This window comes from Pectinophora gossypiella, chromosome 13, assembly GCF_024362695.1.
Source record: "Pectinophora gossypiella chromosome 13, ilPecGoss1.1, whole genome shotgun sequence".
Lineage (NCBI taxonomy): Eukaryota > Metazoa > Arthropoda > Insecta > Lepidoptera > Gelechiidae > Pectinophora > Pectinophora gossypiella.
Genome location: NC_065416.1, coordinates 10,348,136 through 10,372,547, shown reverse-complemented (window position 1 = coordinate 10,372,547; position 24,412 = coordinate 10,348,136). Strand labels below are relative to the sequence as shown.

Here is a 24,412-nt window from a genome sequence, read left to right as displayed (position 1 = left end):
AACTACATTTTAGTGTTATTTATATACAAAATTTAAATACAAAGTATGGATATAGTAACCAAATTGTGTAAATACTTATAATACAGTTCATCACTATTAAAATTAATCAATAGAAAATAGACAAAACTTATTACTTCATGTTAAAATTAGAACTTTTGTGGAAAGGTTATAAGGTAACATGGTATTGGGTCTAAACTTTGCAAATAATCAGTTATACTATTCCATAAATGGTAATATTAACAAAAATATACGAATTATTGGGATGCACAAACATCTTCAAACAAACCCCACATATAAATCAGTTCTTACAAAAGTGCAAGAGTGGCTCATTTATTGAATAAAACTACTACTTCACTTACATAATGAAAATGTAAAGTTACTACTCTAAACTTTCAGGGATAATTGGCAATAGTTAATTTGGCAGCAGCAAGCATAAGTATACGCCTTCAGTCTGAAGATACATTCTTAAATTAGAAAAAATAATGACTGTAAATATTTTAAGTGCAAATCCCTAACATGATCTTGTGATTATAAGCCTGAACAATGAAACTGTAGCCTTATTAATGAAAATTTGTTTCAGTAGTAACTTATGTTTTAACATTAAAAAAGCATAATTATTGGCTGACTGACAAAGTTCGAAATGCCATTCTAAAGACATTCCTATAAGTCAGCCTTGGTGAATTATAAATATTTTTGTCACTTAATTTATTATACAGACACAACAAACAAACAAATTGACAAGATCAAATTATACAGCAGACAAATCATTTGAGACATTTGACTGTAAAATTGGTTAACAATTTACATATAAGAGAATTATACAAAATAACAGTGCCTTCTTTGGTGAAGAAAAATCTTGTGTAGAGGGTGTTTGTAAAAGACTACATCATACTTACATAAGTTAGAAATATATTATTTAACAGTAAAATCATACAAGAGAAATGTTACTGCTTCTCAACAAAATCAACACAAAATAATAAATTCAAGTAACTTTGTTCTAAGAAATTTCTTTTTTGGTAAATTTTTAAGTACTAATATAAACATCAATCTAATACTACTTGTGAAATGAAAGTCTAAACTAGATTTATACTAGCGAATGTTGCAATGCGTCTTCTATCGACACATATCACACAGTTCAGAGTAGTGCTACAATACAATAACATAATACAACACTAAATAATACACGCGACTAGCATTCAAAATGCTACCTCATGGACAAATAATAACCTCGTCCAAAGATTCACTATTGCAAAACTTCATCCGAAGTATTCACTCATTCTGGAATTTCCGTACATTGTAACGAGCACTGTTTGATTATCATATTGAAAGATATTTGTCACAATAAACAATTTGATCGAAAAATTGTTGGAAACATACCAGGGTTCGCCATCACATCACTTAATATCAGTCCGCTGCAATTTATGCTAATAGACAATTTACAATAAAATATTTTTCGGTCCCACTTCATAATACTCATTGAACATTTTAATTTGATTATCAATCCATTTCATCGCATAAAAAGATACATAAACCTTATTTATTTTAGTTATTGTAGGTATGCGACATGGTATGAATCATTAAAGCAGTCTTACAAATTATATCCATAAATACAAAATTGTATACATGTAAATTTTGATATTGCCTACATATAAAATTGTGTAAATGATATTTCTTAATCAATATTTCTAATTTCAGTCTGTATTTTTTCGTTATATGGAATGTAAGAAATTCATGCGATCGAATATATTTTAATATTTATCGTCGAGATGTGAACACAAACAATACTATTCGTTTCCGGTTATGGACGACCTCGCTATAAATTTTTCGGCTCGGCTAATTGTGAAAAATTGAAGACTCCCAATCGGTAAACGCATTTTATAATTGAGAGCTTAGTGTGGGACATTCTTCTTAAATACTTGTGAAGGAACTCAAAGCTAGCGTAGGTGGCATGGTAATCTACTTGGAATTCATCTGCTTTCTTATATAAAACTGGCATAAAAATGAATTTGTTGGCTTGATCACAATACGTAACTATGACGTCACAAACATACCTGTAATATATTTTAATTTGTAAACGTCGTCGCGTTTAGTCTAGTAGCGGCGGGCGGTGGTGCGAGGAGAGCTGGGCCGCTAGCTGGCGCTGCTGCAGGAGGCAGTAGAGGATGCCAGCCTGGGCCATGGCGTCCACGGTGCCCGCGGCCAGTAGGTCCGTGCGCAGCTTGGAGTTGGCACCCGCGCTCGCCGGCCGCAGCAGCGTCGGCCCGAATACCGTCGCTAGGTTGTGTAGTGACATCTTATTTTCCCCTTCGTGCTGGTTCACTCTGTGCAACACATTAATTATAGAATATTATTTGTAAAAAGCGTAGATAAATTATCAACGAAAAGGCGCATATAAGCAAGACACTGTGATGCCATTGGCTATGCTTCAGATGTTGTATTATCACTTTTACTGTACCATCTACCCACAACTCTTAGAGGAACAAAATCCAAGTGATTAACTTACTTGACGAAGTGGTTGAGGAGGAAGTCGATACAGTTCTTGTTGAGATCCGGCAGTTGCGCGTAGCACTTGAGCAGCGCGTGACGCCGCGTGTGCGCCGGGCCCGAGTCCACCGACACGCCTGCACCCTGTCATACAAAGGTGTAGTGAAAACCTGGCTTTACACAATTCTACTACATTCATTACAATTTCTTTCTAAAGATGTTAAGAACTAATTCGCGCGATCATGTACGATGATTTCCACCTATTTCTGTTTAGTAAAATCCCCGTTTTTAATGTGTAAGTTTCGACATTCCATTCAAGTCTGTACAGAATTTATAATTTTGTTTAAGAACGATCTTGCATAATCACTATACAGAACGCCAATATGTGCATCAGGCCTCGCTATACAATCTAGAACAATATAGTATCTGCGGCGTCTGTACAATAATGCCAGATCGCGGGTTTAGTTAGACCAATAGCCGTACGAGGATTATCTACGTAGGCGTCGTCCGCTGCATCTACTGCTCATGTGCAGCTGATTGTCAGAAATTATACATACCTGTGTCGCGCCCCACGCTCTCAAGAGCTCGGGATAAAGCGCGTCAGTGAAGAGTGCTTCAGGCAACTCTCGCAGATACAGCTTGAGCACGCCGGTCACTGAGTGGATGTCCACCTCTTTCAGCAGCTGCTCCGCTTCGTACGCATCTGAAATATTCATATTCCTTTATTACAAAGTCACAAACAGTTAAAGTGTACCAATATGACAATAATCGTTGCAATGCAATATAAGTGAGCTGACGATACGGCGAAGATAAAGCACGTTAATTTAGTAGTAGGGTAGGCGAAATACAATATAAATATTGTTGAATAACTTTCTGCGGCAACAAGTCGGAACACACTACACAAAAATCAAATCAAAGAATTATCAGAAATAAGGGTATGTGAGTTGTGTGTGTGTATTATGTGTGATTGAAGATAATTGCAGAACTTAAGTGTCACGACCGATAAGAGACTCAGTGAGATTATAGTCACGATTCATTAACCATTATAGTCAAGATTCATTAAGCATGAGTCACCTTGACACCTCCCTGAAATGTAACCCCGCGTTACGTGCGCATTATACTTGTCAACTTATACTGTACTATTGCGTCACCAGGGCGAGTTCTCTAGTCAAATTGCACACGCTCTCAAACTTTTTTGAAAGGGATACCTTTTTGTCGATCGAGTCGAATGCTTTATGAGGTCATTAATTGTAGTCTAAACTTTAGAATAGCATACAAAAATGCGACATTGAAATTACGTAGTATCAGAACTAGAAAATGTATTATGTAAGGTAAGTAATTAATAAGTATACAAACTTGTCTCGAAGCTCTTCTTGAGTCGGTTGAGGTCGGAGGCGCTGCCGGACACGCGATAGATGCCCACCTCGTGTATACCGCGCCGCTCCACCTCGCGCACGCACGCGCTTATTATGAACGGGATGTTGCGTTTCTCGCGCCTGAGGAATACATTATGCAATGTTTTTGAGAATTATCATACGCCTTTAATCAACGGGCTAGGCAGTTAGTTATCCAGCAAATGAAACTAGTTGGCTACAGTGCATTTAGACACACTTTATGTTGAATGATTTATAACGTGTTTGACATTATAGTGAAAATAGAAGGCTTTAACTTTGATAATAATTAAGATTTCTTTATAGTCGCGCAGTATTCACGGGAGGGGTAGCCCGCTCCACTCTGACTGTCAAGTGGACTACTATGAATGAAAGGTAAAGGAGCGGCGGTGTGCCAGTGGCTGAATATAAAGTATGTACTAACTTGGCAACATGCGTGATCTTGGCGCCGAAGAGCGCGCCGGGCTTGGCGGAGGGCACGCGGCGCGCCGAGCGCTCGGGCGGCAGCAGGCGCAGCCGCAGCGGCAGCGAGCCGCCGCCCACGCACACCGTGCGGGACACGCCGCCGCTCGCGCTCTCCGCCACCCACTCCTTCGACAGCTGCACCGGACAATAACTATGTAATAATACTACTCAATCGCATACTCATACTCAATCGAGTACGATAACATCAACGTGTAGTGTCTGTGTAAACCGAAGTGTGGCGATGTAAACAACGCCATTTCAGAGGTAGTGGATTGGTTTACTGTAAACAACCTGCTACTTAATGAAAATAAAACAAAATATGTTTATTTTACGTTATCGAATGTTAGTAGGCCCCTCGATTCTATTATTGTAAAAAATAAGGAATTGGACCTCACGGATACTGCTGTATTTTTGGGAATTACTTTGGACGCTAAGTTGCAATGGAGTCCTCATATTGATAAGTTGTCCAAAAGGCTCAGCTCAGCAGCATTCGCGGTCAAAAAAATTCGTTTAATAACCGATGTAGAAACCGCGCGATTAGTTTATTTTGCCTACTTCCACAGTCTAATGTCGTACGGCATCTTGCTGTGGGGTCATGCTGCAGATATGAACAGCATTTTTGTTCTGCAAAAGCGAGCCATTCGGGCGATTTACAAATTGGGACCCAAGATGTCACTTAGAAATAAATTTAAAGAAATTAATATTTTAACTTTGGCATCACAATATATCTTTGAAAACTTAATATATGTAAAAGAACATATAGGATTATTTGCAAAAAATAGCGATCGGCACATTGTTAATACCAGGAACAAAAATAAACTTGCTTTACAAGTCAGTCGATTACATAAGATTACTAAATCTTTTAAGGGGCAATGTATACGTTTTTACAATAAGATTCCCATTGACATTCAGAATTTGCCTTTCAACTGTTTTAAGACAGTAGTTAAACAAAAACTTTACAAAAAAGGTTATTATAAAGTTAGTGATTATTTAGAAGATATGAATGCATGGGATTAACTGTCTGAGAACTGATATTAGGCAGCTAAATTACTCAATTGTATACCAATATTTTATGTTTTATGTTTATTTTTATTTTTTTAAAGAACGTCTAGGGCCCTGTGCCGAGGTTTTTCTTGCAGCTTCTTTTCCCCGGCTATACAGGTTGTGAGAAGCTGCAGTAGTTTTAGGCGGATGAGACGTTCGTTATGTAAAATTGACGATTCAAAGTGTAACTATGTTACCTACTGAATAAAGATATTTTTGAATTTGAATTTATATGACATGTCCGGGGTGTGATATAAAGCTCACGACTATCCCAATCGGGTTAGTCAGAGGTACATACATCGCAAGATAAACTAAGTACCACACCACGGAACACGTGGATATAATTCAAATAAATTATACATTTCGTATTTCATCCATATATGTTAGACCGTACAAACAACTTATATTCTAATGTTAGTATAATTTATACTACTTAAAACTAATAAATTCGAGCGATACTGGGCACGGGAGCGTGCAGCTGCATCTAACGGCGCAGCAGCGGGGAATCCCACCGGTCTGCTAGTTCACTCAGGATATAAACGAGCGTTTCCACTTAAACGGACAAGGAGATCTGCTAGCGTCAGCACAGCGCGATAAATTCCAGGGATTTCGACCAATATACGCAACGAATGCTGTCTCCGTCATCTGTCGAAACCAAAACTGCCGGAGGAACACATTTGTTTCATTACGAAATGTTGCCAGGTGCCGAAAAATCGTACACTTTCCATACGATCGTAGTCTTGCGATCGTACATGAGTAGAAATGCCAAAAAAAACGTAGGAGTACGATTTAAATGGTATATCTGGCAGCCCTGGTCGAAGCTAACGGTATACGCGCTGTGCACGATGGCGTAATAATGCAGACTAGGAGCTCAGAGAGAACAGCTAAGCTAGATTTTTTTAGCTACTATATAACAACTACATGCTTAGTGAACTTGTAAGTGACGAAAGGTTAAAATGGACTCACCTTAAGTATACACTTCCCTCTGAGCACGGGCCGCGCGGCGTCTTCATAGAGCAAGAGTCGAAGGTTCTGCGAGCCCTCCAGGTCGAGCGTGTAGCTCTCGTTCCAGCGCGGCTGCGCGCTCCGGCAGACTAGCTTCGATTTCGCCTTGCGGAAGTAGTGCCCGTACGAGTCCACCTCCACTACTATGTAGTAATCTGAAAGTAACATTCCGTTTCTAAATAAGTCACATATCATATTAAAATAATCGAAACTGTATACGGTCACGAGTACTAATATGTATACACTTTGAAACCATGTCACATTAACGTTTTTGACAAATTAAACCGTAAGTCTCATTAAATGACAAATATGATAGTGCGACAGGGTACATGATATTGCTCATGACTGTACAATGTAATGAAGATTACTATGATCTAGCTAAAGAGCGCTAGAGAGCGATTTATCTATAAGTGCGTGAGAGGGTGACAGTGACACTACCGCAATGAAAAAAAATATATACGTAGACGTTCTCGTCTACTGAAAGTACAATATGGGCGTGACAATTATAAAAAAGAAAACACTAAATTATAATGAATTTTCCGACAGGAAATCGTGGACTGAAACATCCTCTAAAGTTTTGATTCTGTGTTAAATATCTGGAATTTTCTTAATTATTTTTTATTTTATTTTTCAATTCAATACTTTTGCGATGGAAAATTGCACGTGATATTAACTCAGAATCATGAGCTGAATCATCCCCTTTAGTATTCTGTACGGTGTCACTAACACCACCCACCACTACCCAATATATAGCGTATATTGTACCAGCAGCAGTATCGAGCGGCGCGGTCATCCCGCCGATATGCAGCTGCAGGTCGCCGAGCAGCAGCGAGTCGTCGCGGCCGCTGCGCAGCAGGTACGAGCCCATGTCCGTCTGCAGGTAGCTGCGGCACGCCGTCACCCACGCCTGCAGCTCCAGCATCGACACCGTGCTGGACCCCGCCGGGGGGGCTGATGACGCCTGAGAATGTATAAGAATAATAAGATTTTTCTTATTGTGAACATATAATGTTGTAAAAAAACTGTTGTTATATGTCGTTGTTGTTGTTGTATCAATCCGCACTGGGCCCACGAGATGGTTTAAGGCCCGATCTCCCTATCCATCAGTGGGGACGTTAATGGGCTGATGATGGTGACAAAAAAAAGCAGAGGTATTATAGTACCAACATGGACTCGGTAAAGGCACTGAAATTGGTAGAGAATACTGAGGGGGATGATTCAGCTCATGATTCTGAGTTAATATCAAGTGGAACTTAAAACTTTTATTGATATTAATTTACATTTTTGTTCTTGGTACAATGTTATTGACCTAATTACTTGTCACTATGCGCTGGTGCAATATTACGAGCGAGTGCGGGCATGAGTGTACGTATAACATACCTGCAGAGCGTGTATAGAGTCAATCCACTGCGTGCGCTCGTACTCGGAGCTGAGGAAGAATATGTGCTGCCGCTGCAGCGCGGAGGAGCCGGGCGCGCGCGCGCCCACGCGGAAGATGAGGTTGGGCGACGCCAGCACCAGCTGCCCTTCTAGCTCGGCTAGCTTCTTGCGCTGCTTCTCCGCTGCGCCGCGACCGCCTAGACGCAGTTTCTGCAAGTTTAACGTTGATGTTACGACTGAGAATTTGAGTGGGTGACTTCTTTAATTACGTCACACCGTGGACACTCCATACAAAAATCTCATACATACCGTGTGTCAGCTTAACGCGTAAGTACGAGCGAGACACACAGTCCGCGCGCACTTCCCCTTACTTTCTTATAGCCATTTATTCTAAGGTGAGAGGGGGCAAAACTAGCTCGGCTAATTGGTGCGGAGCGGAGTTATCGTTCTATACACAATATTATTTATTCTATGATACTACTACGGTGTCCGGAAGCCGAATAAAACATTTCGGTGGCTTATTCGCGCGTGTTCGTGTACGCGCTCGAGTCGAATTCGTACGAAAACGCATCCAAAATGAAGCCAGCCTACCTTATCATCGTGCGCAGCCCGCTCCTCAGCCAGTATCTGGTCCCGCACGGTGGAGGCCTGCGACTTGAGCGCCACGATGTTAGCGGGCGAGGCCTCGCGCGCGTCCGCCGCGCTCAGCCCCGCCGCCTCTTCCTCGACTACCACGATGTCCGGCAGCGGGATGAACCACTTCAGCTCGAACGTGAACTTGTCGCGGCCTGATGCCTGGGGAAGTATCAGTTAACAAAGTGCTTATTATTATTACGAGTCGCCATAATGTGAATGTGGTCACCCGGATCAAACCATCTGGATGATGCAGGATTCGGCAGGCTTTGTTAGGGGAGCTTAAGCTGGATATATGATCCACGCAGGATATTTAATTTTTTCTGCCATACGCAATAATAATAACTAAGTGCTAATAAGCAGACAATCATGACGCTTCTAGTGATACCTCATTTGTTAAATTTTGATTGGTGGTTTAGAAGCTAGGAGGGCACAATGGTACAGGTATAGACATAGTCGGGCTACATATTAAGTTGCAATATTCTTGAAGGAACTGATCACATTATAGATTCCTAGTATATTTATAGACTAAATTAATTACACATTACATTCTAGCTGTAAGCGATTAAATTGTATTAGCAACCATCCTCATTGCGCAGTTCGATATCACATTCATATTTTAGGGTAATGTTAAGAAAGAGTTTGGCCACCCTTGATGACATCATAGCTCATAGCACATTATTTCAGAAAAATTCTGAGACACATTTATCTAGGCTATCTACCCAATATTTAAACTTGTCAATTGTATCAGTATTGCTACGTTGCTGTAGGTAAGGTCGCGTACTAAACAGGGGCTGGTCTAATGACGTTACTTAGTGACTTATACAGGGTTATTGTCCTTACCTTATATTTAGCGCAAGCAATAACATCATTGAATAGGAACAGATGCCTCAGTTTCCTGTGTCCGTCTGACAGCTCTACGATGAAGGAGTTCTTCACCAATCTTCGTTGAGCGCGATCAGCGTTCTGTGAAAATAAAGTTACCATAAAAAATGCGAAAGATTTATGCGTTTTGAAGGGAAACCAGAGTGCAAGTTAGGCAGCTAGTGAGGATCAATTGAGAGGAATTTTAGGGTTAATGTTCTCCATAATATTAACTGTATTAATCAACAACTGATATGTTCTAGTGGGTTCTATAGTATAGATTACAAATTAAATATCAAATCAACGTGAACGGAAAACATCGCGACGAAAACCATATCTTCGATGAAACACATTTTGTGAGGGATGCGACTGAGGTTGCATCAAGTTTAATTTACCCGTCAAGTTCCTAAACTAAAGGGTTTAGTACGATCTAATATGAACTGACGTGCGTATATGAAATGTTTTATGAATGTTGAGGAAGCAAGAAGTGTGTCAGGATTGAAACAAATGGAATTCCATAATCTCTGCTTGCTCGGGTGGGAAATAGGCATGACTTTATGTATGTTTTTAGTTCCTAAGCATGTAACTCCTACGAATCAACTACACACTTCGCTCGTACACAGCCCGATTGACTCGAGTATATACTTAATTCACACGGGTTATACCTAGTGTATTGTTACGTGTGAGTACTTACAGGGAACATAGACTTGGTTTGTATGATGTTGAACTCATCGAGAAAATGCTGCGTCATGTTGAGAGCGTCAGTCAACATGGCGTGGTCTGGGTGACTCGCCGGTGTGTATTTTATGAGATCCTGAAATGTTTACAATAATTCACATAAAATATTATATACAATAGGCTATTTCCTTATTCAACTTTCTTGTTTATTGAACTAACGACGAAGCAAACCTTTCTTTTTTCACGTAACTTTAGATAATATGTCACGGTCTTCTGAGGATGTGGACGTCCACCTTATCGCGAATCTTAAAGTTGCAAAGACTAGATAGAAAAAAAATCCACCACGGTCGAGATTTGAACTCGCAGCTCTTGTCAAGTCGGAACGAGCGAGTTAATCTTTATACCACTGGGTTCTCATCCTGTCCATGCGAATTTTTCGACCTATGACGTAGCAAACAGGTTATCGGACCCTATGACGGGAAACGCGAGCTCGAACATCTTACGTATACCCAATATAATTACTTTAAAAGTTAGTTACGTGTTAAATTACACTCTTCTGCTCTCTAGCGAAAGGTTTATGGAGTAGATCCACGAACCGAATTGGGTCATTTTACTTAGTGCCAACATTTAACAGTAATAAAAATTATTATGCGTATACCAAGCGCATTTTCGTTCAGGCGATCTGCCCCAGGAAGTGCGCGATACGAGGCAAGCTCGAACACCTTACTTAATTTTAGTATATAGTAAAAAAAATAGTTACGTGTAAAACAAGCGCATTCTTCTGCACCCTAGCGACGGGTTTGTGAAGCAGATCGTCAAGAGACATGGGTTGTCCGCGGCAGGCGATCTGCCTTGTCAGGTCCGCGAACCGAGGCGAGCTCGAGCACCGCCGCCGCACCGCGTCCGTCGCACGCCCGTAGTTGTGGAGGAACGCGCCGTATACGTTTATGTTTTCCGCCTGCAATAATACAAGACAGTTTATTTATTGTCTTACCATACACATACAATACATTCAACATTGTTGTATACAACAAAATTATAAGTGTGAGTTTATATGACGCGCCAAGCGAAGCAAAGAAGAGTTCATTAGTATCAGATACTTAAGTGTTTTAATATATAATTATGTACAGTTGCACTGGTTGCAATAAATTCGAGTTGTAAAATTGTATATACGTGGTACAAATAAGACAATAATTAATAACTTCCAATCCGAAAGGAAAACTCAGACCAATTAGGTAGGGGACAAGTGATATGCCTCCATAAACACTTTTGGGTTACCTCCCAATGTTTTACGTCACTGTTAAATGCGAATAATCACGTGATGTATGATGAAATACATACTAATAATAATAGTGTGTGTCATATTGATAGTGTGTACATACCATTTTCTTGAAATGGCTTCCAACAGAGAGAGGCTCTTCCCAGCTGGCGACGGCCGTCTTGAGTCCCTCGAGGAAGTTCTTGTGCAGCTCATGCAGCTCCGAGATCTTGTAGAAGATCGTATTGAACTCCTCCTCCGTGATGACGGGTTGGGACGTCGACAGCGTCGCCTTTATCGCGTTCATATACTGGAACATACCACAAGTTGCAGCACGGAGCAATAACAGAAAGAAGTTCGCGTATGAAGGTAGCTGTTACGTACAATTCGGCTCAGTTGCGAAATCAACTGCTCTTCCTTGTCGCTACGTACAGCATTTTGTAAAGTTGAAATACTACTGAATACAACGATAATAAAGTTGTTTAAAAGAAATCTATTTTATAGATAATTCCACTTTTCTTTTAATCTTCGGACTACGGTTTATCGTATACCCTACTTTGGACCTATATTTGTGTTTTCAACTATTTGTGAATGTGTCCTACCTTCTCCATAACATAGAGACATTCGACGTAGACAGTTTCGCTCTCGATGATGCTGGTGACGATGCAGCGGTGCATCGTCAACCTCTCCGCCTCGGCATTGCTGCTGTTGGTTGACTCCTGCAACAACCAAAAACATAACATAAATAGCCTAGATACGACCCGCTGCTCGGCCTCCTCTTGATCAACCGGAGCAACAACCATGTACAATATCAATCACACAATACACTACTGAAGTAAATATGAAATTGTTGCATAAGTCATGTAAGGGGCGTCTGGCATGTTTCTACATGAACGGTTGGTGGAGTCACAACCCACGAAAAAATAATATTAGTCATACTCCATTTTTGTTATAAAATAATTTGTGTGACGAGATCATGAACCATCAGCCTATAGAAGAATTTTCCGGATTACTTTACGGTCAGTTTAGAAAAAACAAATGATATATCCGTACCACACTTGTTTACGCAGTAGACAAGCAGTGGTAAGATGGTTAGCAAATTCTTGGGACGAGCTGGTTACATCTATATCAGAAGTGGAATAAAAAAAACTGCATTGCCTACTAACAATTAATTAAATTATAAATAAATAGAAAAAGGACAAGGCTCAGCTTTTGCTGTAGTGGACCGTGCTTTGGTGTCACAAAGAGCTGATTTTCAGTCGTTTCTTCTGCCTAAAATGTTAACCAATAATAATAATAGTTTATAGAGAACCGGCGACACCGGTTCTCATACAAAATGCGCGTTACTTCACATCCTCTTTCTTCTATTCCGTGACTCTTACTAAACAGGGAAACAGAAAATAATTATCGAGCTCAAAGCAGTGACAGCAGACAACTATGTTTATCGGTGTACTAATAGGCCATTAGAATATTTCCTGGAATGGACAACTTTGGTTGAAGACATTCAACCCTTAATATAACGTAACTTACGAAACTAAAAAGGAGTTGGGGAAAATAACGAAGACAGATTACTTTTTTATAGATGTACAACACCATTGAGAATACCCTAATTCGTCATGGGGCCACACTGCTGCATTCCAGCACAAGGTGTCTCCTAGTGATATGAGGTGACCTATTGGCCAAACTTAATAAGTCCTATTTATATAGCGTAGCATTCATAATATCTCAGTTCAAATTAAAATCATCTCTGACTACGTAATGTTATGAGGTATTAATTACATAATCAAGCATTACTAGTTGTGTAATGAACCTCACAATTGTACACAATGGTTGTTAGAATTCTTGTTTAGAGTAACAAACGCTATAAAACTGTAAACATTAGTTGAAACTCTGATTTTGCGACAAAGCTCACCACTTGGAACTTCGACTTCGATACACGAGCCATGACATTTCGCATAATTTTACTTGGCATATTTTCATTACATTACACTCGCAGCCATGAATCCGGAAGTAAGTATTATTAAATCTAAAATTACCTTACACCCCAAAAAGTACGCAGTAGTACTAACTACAGCGTACTTTTTGCCCCGTTCTAATATTATTTGTAATTGTAACAGGTGGTGAGGTAAACAGAATAGAAGTGACTCCATTCTACGACACTATTATCTTCAGTGACGTGGCTGATATAATTAATGAATTTGAAAATAACATGGTAAGTACCAAATATTACTTTTACCAACCCCGCGTGTTGTGTGTATAATATATCAAATGGTTAATGTTTACCAATAAAAGGGATATGTTTTACAGAATCCGTTAGAAGCAATATTCAATAGTGCCAGTAACAGCGAAGAAAATATAGAAGATTTATTGTCTGAATACCAACATTACTTGGAAAAAGCTCATAAACAAAGATTTAATTATCTTGAAAAGAATAAAATTAAAAACAAAGTGCCCTTAATAAGACGAGAGAGATATGGAAAATCTAAACCGGGTGCTGGAATTAAATATGACGACTATTTCTATACGAATGGATTCATAAGTCCTGGTAAGATTGCTCAAACACCGTACGACAACCCCTTAGATTTATTCATACCAGTAAGTCAGAAACTAAGATATGTGAGCAAACCGGATCTAACCACTACACAGCCGAAGGAAAATCGCGAAGATATACAAACATTTGAAAAGAGGATAATAGAATTACCCCCGGTTATCCCCAAATCCAGGTATGATTCAGTGAAATCGTCCTGTTTCTGCAAAAGTGGCCAGATACCTTGTGACTGTAAATGCAAGCAATGCCTGTTTCCCTTTGATTCTACTTCGCAAAACTACATTCAACATGCTAAGATGCTATCTACCGAGGGAGACAGCAAAAGCCTATTTCCCAATCCTGATTACACCGCCGAAGAACGACTACATGATAATGATAACACCCTTAACGTAAGGATTAAAGTGGACATTCAGCTTCCAAAAACGCAGGAATTATTCGGAAAAATATTAAAAAATCGCAGCCGTGAGGACAACAACAATTCTAAAGAATCAACTGTTAATCTACCGTTTCCATATTTTAATTTCCCTATTCCTATGGACTTATTCGGTTATAAAAAATCATCAAAAATGAATAGTCATGACTCGTCACATAAAATAACGATACACAAAAAAAAGAAGTCTAGACTTAGTAGTGGTAACAAAAAACATAGGAAAAAGGTAATAACGTTCCATAATTTGAACATTCAACCTCAGCAGCCTGCCCATATTCAACCTTATATCGACGATTATTACAACAACACGGATATCAACGAAAAAGTAATAGATATTGTGAACCAAACATTACTTCAAAATACATCCGCTCCTACACAAAAACCTGAAATGAACAGTAATTACACACAACATGCATGTTGTGGCAACAAAACAAAAGACATTATAAATAATAATGAAACTCAAAGTGAAGACATTTTTGTAATGGTGAACATATCTAACAGCAGTGACAATGGCACGGAAGATAATCACAAAATAGAAAATAGTGTTGAGACAGAGTTTACGAAGGTGGACGCAAACGTTCCCACGGAAAAAATATTAAACTCTAGGAGGAAAAGAGACACTGTAAAGGTTGACACCATTTCAGTCCCAGTTTCAAGTACAATAACCAACAAAGAACTCTTGATAAAGCTGGAAAACTTGATAGCAAATACTACCTCAAAACCACAGACATTAAGCGTCAGAACAAACGACACTAAAAAGCTGGACAAGGCGGTCCTTGCAGACTCGGAACTAATGTATTGGCCGAGTAGTTATAGAAATCAAACGGTCAACTCATCAAAAAATATAACAACTATAATATTGGAAAGAGAAAACAAAAAGGCCAAACTGAATATGACTAAAGAAACAATACGCAACAATCGTACGCGGGCACTTGAAAGGGCGATATTCGGGGATGTAAATTGGGACGATGTCGATACAGTTGCACCAGTATTTTTGTCCTTCGTGGGAAAATACTTAAGAGGTGTTTTAACATTCTGTTCACAAAATATATGTCATTCTATGAAATGTGCTGAGAAGACTTGCGTACACCGGACTTGTTTACCAGACGAGAGATGGAATCATCGAGGACACTGTACAGGCTCGAATAGCACAGGTATGTTTAACATCAAGTTTTCTTTCTGATATTTTTTTTTTATGAATGGCATTATAAAATGCTATCTTTGAATTCCAGATAGCGTCGCGTCTCTGGAGTCAATAATGGATTTGCCTTCCAATATTGCCTTCGAAATCGTCGATATCTTACAGGACAAGATGCTTGGGAAACTATTTGGTAAAGTAACTCTTTGCATAACTACCAAATGCATTAGTTTCGTTGCAAGTAAGAAAAATTTCTTAAAATCAAAGTGCTCTGTGAAGGAATTAAAATTAGGCCATTGCCCTAACATCAAAAATTTTAAGATTATGTAATCATGTATACGAATGTGTGTTTAGGAAATAAATCATCACTAGCAACACTCGTGTTTACAAACATCAAATGTTCAACTCGGAAGTGGAGTTCTGATAAGGCGTCTAAAAAGTACACGGGAGTAGGTTATACCAGAGTTAGTCCAATAATGCCACCTTCATATATAGTACCTTTTCTATGGTCTATTGCTACCATAATTCACTATTTTATACCATCAGTTATTTCAATACCAACAGTAAGTAGCACAATAATGTCGATTCTGACAATTTTTTTTAACCTGTAATTTCCTTATCTAATTTAGACATTTTAAACGAACTTTCAAGCTTTTTTAGGCGCTTTAATTCAATTCTGCCCACCCCATTTGGGATTACGGGCGTGAGTTTATGTATGTATGTATGTTTAATTCAATTACTTGTCGCTATCCACAGATTAGAAATTTATTTTATTTGAACATTTTAGAGCCTTCCTTTAGGAAACGTCAGTGAATCGGGCCTACAATTAGACTTTGAATTAACATTGTAGGCTGACGAAGGGATGGCGTATTAGCAAATATTAGGTAGCTTTTAAAATTAACGTAAGAACTTTTGTCAGAATCTTCACGGTGGTATTCCTAATTTATAATAATAATATTCAAGAATTAACATATTGTAAAATTTTAGACAACGGTATCTTCTTTTATTTTCAATCCATGGGGGAAATTAAACCCAGTACCAAAAGCTATTCTGTTTACAAAAAATGGTGACTTTCAAACAGTTGACATCCCGGAGCAAAATCTTATAAATATGGATCAGGCCATAAAAAATATTTATGACAAAATTGATTTGACCAAACTGTCGGGCAACAACTTCAGAGAAATGAGTAAACTGCGAAAGATTTTAAAGGAGCAATATGATGAGAAACACAAGCGTAAGAAAATATTTACTCATTGTGACGAAGACGGAATGTGTCGATTCCTAGATTGTGAACATATACAGAATTACTGTATATTATGTGAAATTGCTGTTAAAAAAGACGATCCTAATAGTGCAAGCTGTAATATAGTTGATACGAAACATCTATTCTTTACACAATCATTAATGAAAAGGGGGTATTCCCCATACATACACTGATCAATAAAATTAAGAAAGACGATAAACACGAAACTGCTATAACGCTACGACCATCAGATAAGGTAATATATTTCAAGACAAACACTAGTTTAAAGTAGTCCTATTTAACAACACTATTAAGGTTTTTATCGTGTGCTCATAAATAAACAGTCGCTTCTGCCGCTAGGATGAAGGTATATAGGAGTGTAAGTTGTTCCATAATAAATAAATTTACATTATGTTATTATGTATATCTATTTGGGAAATAAATGATCAAGTAGTAAGAAATAACCGTGTTTACTTATTTATAAATATCAAATGTGCAACTCTTGCATCTTGGTTAAAGATGGTGGAGTGTCGAATTGATCCAATAATGCCATTAGCACCACATAGTATACGGTCCATTGCTTCCCTATTTCACTATTCATCATCATTAGTTACGTCAACATTATTCGGAAGTAAACTTACAAACACATACATATACATACATACACACATACATACATATTTCTAATAATTAACCTACCAGCAGTACCAGGACATTCTGTAGTAACAATATCTATTGAAACATTTTATTTATAAGCCAATTTTTACATTTCTCAACAATGTAATAACCTAGAAAACAGGAATTCTTATTTATTTTAATGCGTGTAGAGAAGCCCTCTGCACTAAGATGTAAAGGGAAGTCGGTCGTTACTTACTCATTAAGTAAACATTCCCGGTAGGTGTTATCTCAACAACACAGATAGGAGCGTGCCGCCGAGACATGTATAAAAGGTGAGGCGGGACTGTCCAAACATTCATTCCCGTTAGAGGTATACCTGTCACCATGTTTCTCAAGTGTTTCGTAACATTCTTAGTTTTGTGTATAATACACCATTCGCAGAGTAAGCCCACTGAGGGTAAGTAAATACATTCCATATGGCTACTTATGTTTATGTCATTTTTAACCAACCCACATAACATTATTATCTAACATCATCGCTTGCAGATTACATAACAGAGGGTCGCGGGATCGGTTCCACAATCTGGGGATGGATAACGTATCCCTTCTACTGGTGGGGGTCAAGCGAGTCGAAAATCCCTCCGGAGAACGACCACCTGTACCCCCCAGTGGTGGCATTCGGGCCCTACGACAACATTGAGATAGCTAAACGCAACGTGACCGTGTGGTGCAACGAACAAACTTGTACAACAATGAAATGCGATAAATACGGCTGTAAGAATGTCACGTGCAGTATTTACGACACCAATTTTAGGGGAGAATGCAGAGAGTACAATACAGACTTGAAACCGGAGGAGCCTACCACGACCCAGCCTGTGGAAGTCGTTTCTCATTTACCAACAGACGACAAAGTGACAGAGTCCTCTCAGCCCCCAGAGTCTATTACATCAGCACCTGTAACATCGGCCGTCGGCAATAACCAACCGATTGAAGAGCGTCCAACAGTACTCGAAGCAGCAATATCATCTACTATCACGGAGAAAACCAGTGAGAAAGCACCGGCCGCGACAAAGGATAAGACCTCTAGTTTGCAAAATAAGGTGAGTGCAAAAATGCCTCCTAAAACGGTTCCATGCAGTATAAGTAAGGGAGAATGCAGGGATAACTCACGCTTAAAACCGGAGCAGTCTATTCCTCCTAACAACTTTCAATCTACAGCGCTCGACAAAGCTTCTAAGCTCCCAGAAATTATTACTCCAGCACCTATAATATCTTATGTCGGCAATGATAGAGTTACTGCAGAACACTCAGAGGCAGCGCCACTCGCTAAGAATAACACCTCTAGTACCCAAAATAAGGTGAGCGCTTTTAAGACCACCATTCAATATACACTAACAACTAACACTAACTAATTTTATGTAGACATATTAATATTATAGACTTCAAACTATTAAAATACGATTAGATTGTTTTATTCTATATTTAAAAAACTACACGTTTAGTAGTCATTCACAAGGAGGTGTCTGTTTATAATCAAAAATATACAAAAACGAATATAAAAATTAACATTATCCTTCATACTTTTCAGATTTAACTACAACAGATGGCCAAGACCGAGGGTTCTACTCTTACATTCTCGAAGTAGATAAGATCTTATCACAGCAAGTTTTTTCCATGTTAAGGAATTATGCAACCAGTCTCACAAACAAACTAATTACTGATCTAGATATGGACTCATTCTGCGCGGACGGAGCCTGCTACTATACCACGTGTGAAGGAAATAATTGCGAAATAAAATACTGCAAATACGACCTAATGAGTGCTGAAAATAAGTGTACCACAAACAAATCTTTAGGAATGTTCAAACTGGATCTCTTGACCAATAAAATTTTACCTCTAACTGAGCGTGAAAATAATACCGCTGCTAATACTGAAGAGAATGATCTAAAATTAATAAATAAAATTCTAAACAAGTGATGTTCTGAGAAACTTACCTAAACATTACATAACACAGCATCGTGTCTGTATCCCCAAAGGGATAGGCAGAGGTGTACTGTAAACCTACTCCTTGCCAGCTATGTTTAAGTCCCATGTAACGGGGGGCGTACCCATTGCCACTTACCAAAACGAAATACATTATTTACGTTATATTGTCGTCTGTAGAGCTTCTTATCCATTTATCTCATCAAGCAATGTAATTAAGATAAGTAAGTTGGAGCTTATTGTTTGTTAACTCAAAGCATTTTTGAGAACGAAGTCATCACACTTAGTTAATATTTAAAAATAAACATAACTTATTTCTGAATACGAAATTAAAAAGTTGTTTTATTTTATAACCCTACATACATTTTAACCTTATATTTTAATTTCAGTGCTTAGCCTCGTAGCGCCGAGATTTCCAAACACACTAAACAATGGGGTGTGGAATTTAAACATTCATTCGGTCTTACGACTATAAAGCGTGGAAGGCGTAAAGTTAGCGCAAATATACAGTAAATAGGTACGTGCCTCGCTGTCACCCACAAACCAAATGAAACATAATACCTATAAAAGAGCCGTAAACAGATGACGTTACCTGTGTATGAAGCTTCCTCAAGGCGGGCGGGGTGTTGCTGGCCTCAGTGTCGGAGGATATTGTACGCAGCAGTAGCGGCGTGTCTGACGAGTCCGCCAGTTCCGAGCCGGCTTCACTCGGCTCCGGCCCCTCCGCCGCTTGCCTTTACAATTTAAAAATATCTTTATTCAGTAGGTAATATAGTTACACTTTGAATCGTCAATTTTTACATAACGAACAGACCTTGAGACCATCCGCCTAAAACTACTGCACTTACTACTAGTTACTTACGTATTTTACAGTACATAATGTTATTTTAAAATTTATATGCTACCATATTTATATATATATGCTTATATGATTCTATATTCTGGACCGAGATATAGAATAAGGAATAATACTACGTATAGAACGGCAACTCTCCGCTCAATATTGGTGACGTCATGCTTTTGTTTTTTCATAAAAATTCCATTGAAATTTTTCGTTTCCTATAAAATGTATCATTTGACCAGGCGACTGTATAACTATACAGTACTATTTTTCCAATGGTAAATAAAATAGTATTTACTTACTGTATAAAGTAATGTATGTTGACGTAGTTGGGCACGGTGACGTTGGGCGGCGAGTCGGGCGCGGTGGGCGCGCTTGGCGCCGACGGCGGGTGCAGTGGCAGCGTGCTCGTGCCTGTCGAGCCCTCCTCCGTGCTCGAGCCCGTGCCGCCTGGACAGTGTCCGTAAAATATTATAACCTCCATCATGGCTGAACATCTATACCACCAAACCAGACGATGGACACCTACTAAACCAGAGACCCCAAGTCCGTTTCCCGGTCGGTGCAATTTAGAAAAGTAACTTTCCTGGGTCTGGGTGTTACTCCACTGACCCCTCGCAATAAAGCAACGCAATTTGCTTCGTACAGTCGGCGCACTAACATTAGTATAGACTTATTAGAATACGCTTTGGACAAGTGGATACCTATGCTAGGACAGAAACCTACCACTGATCTAAGAGAGGTGGCCTGTGCTCAGTAGCCAGAGACGCTTATAATGTTCTCGTTTATGATGGAATAAAATGACCATAAGTGATACCTAGAATAACAACAAGACAAAACCGTTAGACACATACCAGCTTGTATGTACACATATTCGCCATCGTTGATGTCGACAGGGACTTGATCGTAGTACGGCTCATCTTCGACTGAAGGCACGGCGGCCGGTATACTCTCGAGGGAGACTGGCGCGGACTTCTCGGCGTCTCCCTCGGGCAAATCCGGGGTGGTGGAAGTCACTTCCTCGTCGATGGACCGAGGGGTGGCCGCCCCGCCCGAGCGCTTCCGCTCTGACGACAACGAGTTTATTGACTCGTAACTCTTCACCTAAAAGAAAAACACACTTTAATTAGAATTCAACTAGCGATATAATTACTTCGGGAAAATGAGTCATGAATTGACTCAGAAGTTTAATCAGTCTACATGTTTGACACAAATTGTTGTTTATTTTTATTATATTACGCATTAGATGTGAGCGAAACGAATGAAGTAGGACAGAAACGGACGATAATGTTTTGCAATGAATATCAGAGTAAATAAAATAATGGATAACAAATACCCTTTCACTGATAGATGGTGTCGATGCTCGACTTGCTATAGATTCTCTTGATTCAGCGTTGCGTATTTTTCGCCCCAACGACGACGGTGGACTATCCTCAGCTAACCCCGACTCTGGCATGGACGCGCCGCGGTGTTTGCCGAACACTTTCGGTGGGGGTCTGCAAAAATAATCAGTTATATTACCAAGTCAAAAGGTGTGAGCCTTTTTACTTAAAAATTAGAAAACTTAAAGCTGTTGATTTGCACATAGCTGTGAAACACTTTTGTGAATTTCTCACAATTATAACATCATTAATTTCTCTATTAGATCACGAAACATAACAGGCGTGAGTTACAGCATACCAGTGCGAGAATTTGTTACGCTTACATGCAATGTTTGCAAAGTAAACTCTCTCCAAAAAATACTGTTACTTACTTCGGTGGGACTTTTTTCTTGGCAGCAACGGTAGGATCGACGGGACTGCTTTCAGACGATTGGGGAGAGTCTTCGGACTTTTTGTTCGCATTCTCCGCTATTTTTAGTCCATTGACTTCAATTACTGTTACAAAATCAGCAGTTTGTGAAGTTGGACGGTTCTTTGCTTGAGTTGGACTTGTTTGGTCTGCTACTGTAAATATGGGAAAATAAATGACATAACTTCGCGATAGGTTAGTAACATCACCTTGCTTGGTGAGCTAGAGGCTTAAAAACAGAAACCTATGAGATTATTAACACCAATGCTTGTAATAAAACTCATCACAACATTTTACCACTATTATCCTTGCCTGTATCAGTTCTCTGAACCACTTCGCTGTTGCACCTCCTGCGAGCTGCTTCAGCAGCCAAGTTAGATGACAGCTCATTGATGCACTGGTTGACAGAACTCCTCTCAGCTATGTGCACCGGCTTGCTCCTCAGCTGGACTTCTTCGACCTCAACTGTCTCTGTTGACTCATCAGTCTTGGTGCTGTTAAGGCTAGCCTCGCTCTTCTTTGACAATGAATTGGTGTTTGAGCCCTTCAAATAGATGATAAGTATTACTTACAAACAAAAATTCTGGAATTTTTCTAATGTATAAGATAAGATAAGTGATAACATTCATTATTCAAAAATGTTATGTCAAATTTTATGTGAGATCAATATAACTAATATAATCACTATTGTTGTTCTATTAATAAATGTTATAGCTATAATGTGAATGAGAGGAGTCAATTAGAATTTAATGCAAAAAATAAGGAATTATAACTCAATATAAACAATAAGGAAATACACAATTAATTCAAACCCATATATACCACAATCGTCCCTATATTAATTGTATAATTTGCAACATTTCTCATTCTGAACTGAATGGTTATATCTGGGAATGTTGAACAGGAAAACCAATTGCCATCAGATGACCCTGTGCATACTTTTAATTCAGTAGATGGTTTAGGGTTTGTAGGTGTGTCAACAATTTAGTTCTACATTCATGTTGATGTCTCCAATTACAACAAATTTACTAATTACAACAATGACACACCTCTTTTAATGGAAGCAATTAGACAAATGTGTTGTTTAGGTGTGCATACTTTCAAACAATATTACAAAAGTTATTATTAGACATGCTTTAACTGCTTCCTTCATAAAATGAGGAAGTATGTTTAAAAAGCCACCAAGTCTAATATTAGCATATCATCAGAATTCATGACAAAGAAAAAGACATGTAATACATTCAAACACAACATCACCCTCATGTGAATAATAAGCAGATTTCCTATTATGTTGGCATGAGTCATGATCAAATGTTGTATTATACTATGTCCATACAGGAACACTAATGTGAACAATCAAAGCATGAAATTACAGATTAACTGTAATCCTCTCACGCTTCACAAATCAATTAACTGTACAGTATAAATATTCATTAATTTACAGTAAACTGATCCATATTGATACTGAATGTTTGAGTTGATTGTGAATAGGTCTTAGATTTAAAAACTTTACTAATAACAAAATTTTCATAACAAAGGGAATTATTTGGAGAATAATAGAACTCTTATTACCTACATTCATAGGTTTTTCAGTTTAATTGAAATGAAAATTATATTAGAATAATTCTTATTTCAGTTATAACCTTATAAGATAGGTATTGATAATTCAGATTCTATAACAATAATGTTAATTTTTCACTTTATATATACAAAATACTTTGAAATTATATTAAAAGCTAAAAATTTATAGCATCATAACATTATAAATGCAGATAATATGGTTTTAGTGATTACTCCATGCACAAATGTGTTTAGGGATTGATAAATGTCTGATAGGAACTGATGAGATAGTGATAGTGATAAGTTCAAGTAATAACTAATTCACAAACTGAAATGTAGAACCATAAAGTTATTTACTACAACACTTTTATATGCAAAAGACATGTGATGATCAATAGAGTAACATATGATAAGCATATACAATTACCTGTTTGCTACCTGGCGTCTTATCGTCAGGATCATTCACGTCAGCCCCCGAGGGCGGTGCCGCTCGGCCTCCCGCCGCGGCCTTGTGCTTCTCCACATCAGACAACAATGTTTCTAAATACTCCACGTAAAACTCCTCCTTCTCCAACTCTTCTCTAAGAATCGCCACTTTCTGTTTGTGTTTAGCCAAATTGGCCCTGACATCTTCTTCCCAAGCGGCTGGCAAAGCGCTCTCTGGAAAACGTTGCACCCACACACGCTGAAAATCCCCGAAGACACTCATCTCTCACAAAACGATTTCATGACAATTTTATGTTAAAATTAGAATAAATAATACTAATTTAGGGAGATTTTCACTTTAAAAAACGTATGTAACACAAATAATGTCATCGCAACTTCTTCCTTCTTTTTTTATTTTTCTCCACACCACAGACTATGAAAGTAATCTTGTCTATGAATTTCAGTCCAAAAATCGAATTTTGTAAAATCGATATTGAAAATACATCAAAAAATTATAATAATAGATTTTGCGGATAGATTTTGGCCAGTATCAATTTTTAAAGTTTAGGGCTCAATTTTATTTTAATTTGAAGTCAAGCGGTATCGTTTCACATTTCACCCGGCATTTCAAT

At 38.6% G+C, this 24,412-nt stretch overlaps 2 protein-coding genes across 3 annotated transcripts; one reads left to right on the top strand and one right to left on the bottom strand.

Annotated features, from left to right (window-relative positions):
- Window positions 1–294: 294 nt before the first annotated feature.
- On the bottom strand, window positions 295–24,194 carry LOC126371793 (active breakpoint cluster region-related protein). Of its 2 annotated transcripts, none has more exons than XM_050017148.1 (21): window positions 23,782–24,194; window positions 22,107–22,338; window positions 21,757–21,949; window positions 21,340–21,499; window positions 20,858–21,107; window positions 20,306–20,453; window positions 19,755–19,896; window positions 11,805–11,921; window positions 11,327–11,512; window positions 10,705–10,902; window positions 9,961–10,080; window positions 9,246–9,368; window positions 8,361–8,564; window positions 7,770–7,979; window positions 7,155–7,350; window positions 6,351–6,544; window positions 4,300–4,475; window positions 3,841–3,980; window positions 3,042–3,187; window positions 2,504–2,628; window positions 295–2,321 (listed from the first exon to the last, which is right to left on the bottom strand). In XM_050017148.1, exons 1-21 carry the CDS (start codon window positions 24,061–24,063, stop codon window positions 2,087–2,089), a joined length of 3,777 nt encoding a protein of 1,258 aa, XP_049873105.1. In that variant the 5' UTR covers window positions 24,064–24,194; the 3' UTR covers window positions 295–2,086. The 2 variants fall into 2 exon arrangements, with proteins under 2 accessions (XP_049873105.1, XP_049873106.1); XM_050017149.1 differs by having other exon boundaries at window positions 21,757–21,946.
- On the top strand, window positions 17,556–19,426 carry LOC126371815 (uncharacterized). Its single transcript, XM_050017182.1, has 3 exons — window positions 17,556–17,636; window positions 17,726–18,279; window positions 18,768–19,426. Exons 1-3 carry the CDS (start codon window positions 17,564–17,566, stop codon window positions 18,771–18,773), a joined length of 633 nt encoding a protein of 210 aa, XP_049873139.1. The 5' UTR covers window positions 17,556–17,563; the 3' UTR covers window positions 18,774–19,426.
- Window positions 24,195–24,412: the final 218 nt, after the last annotated feature.

Excerpts from the sequence above, each read along its gene's own strand:
- LOC126371815 (XM_050017182.1), top strand. The coding sequence starts at position 17,564 with ATGTTTCTCAAGTGTTTCGTAACATTCTTAGTTTTGTGTATAATACAC. Across the intron at positions 17,637-17,725 it reads GCAGAGTAAGCCCACTGAGG|ATTACATAACAGAGGGTCGC; the intron begins GTAAGTAAATAC and ends CATCGCTTGCAG.
- LOC126371793 (XM_050017148.1), bottom strand. The coding sequence starts at position 24,063 with ATGAGTGTCTTCGGGGATTTTCAGCGTGTGTGGGTGCAACGTTTTCCA. Across the intron at positions 21,108-21,339 it reads CACCATCTATCAGTGAAAGG|GTGAAGAGTTACGAGTCAAT; the intron begins GTATTTGTTATC and ends TTTTTCTTTTAG. Across the intron at positions 2,629-3,041 it reads GAGCGTGGGGCGCGACACAG|GGTGCAGGCGTGTCGGTGGA; the intron begins GTATGTATAATT and ends TTTGTATGACAG.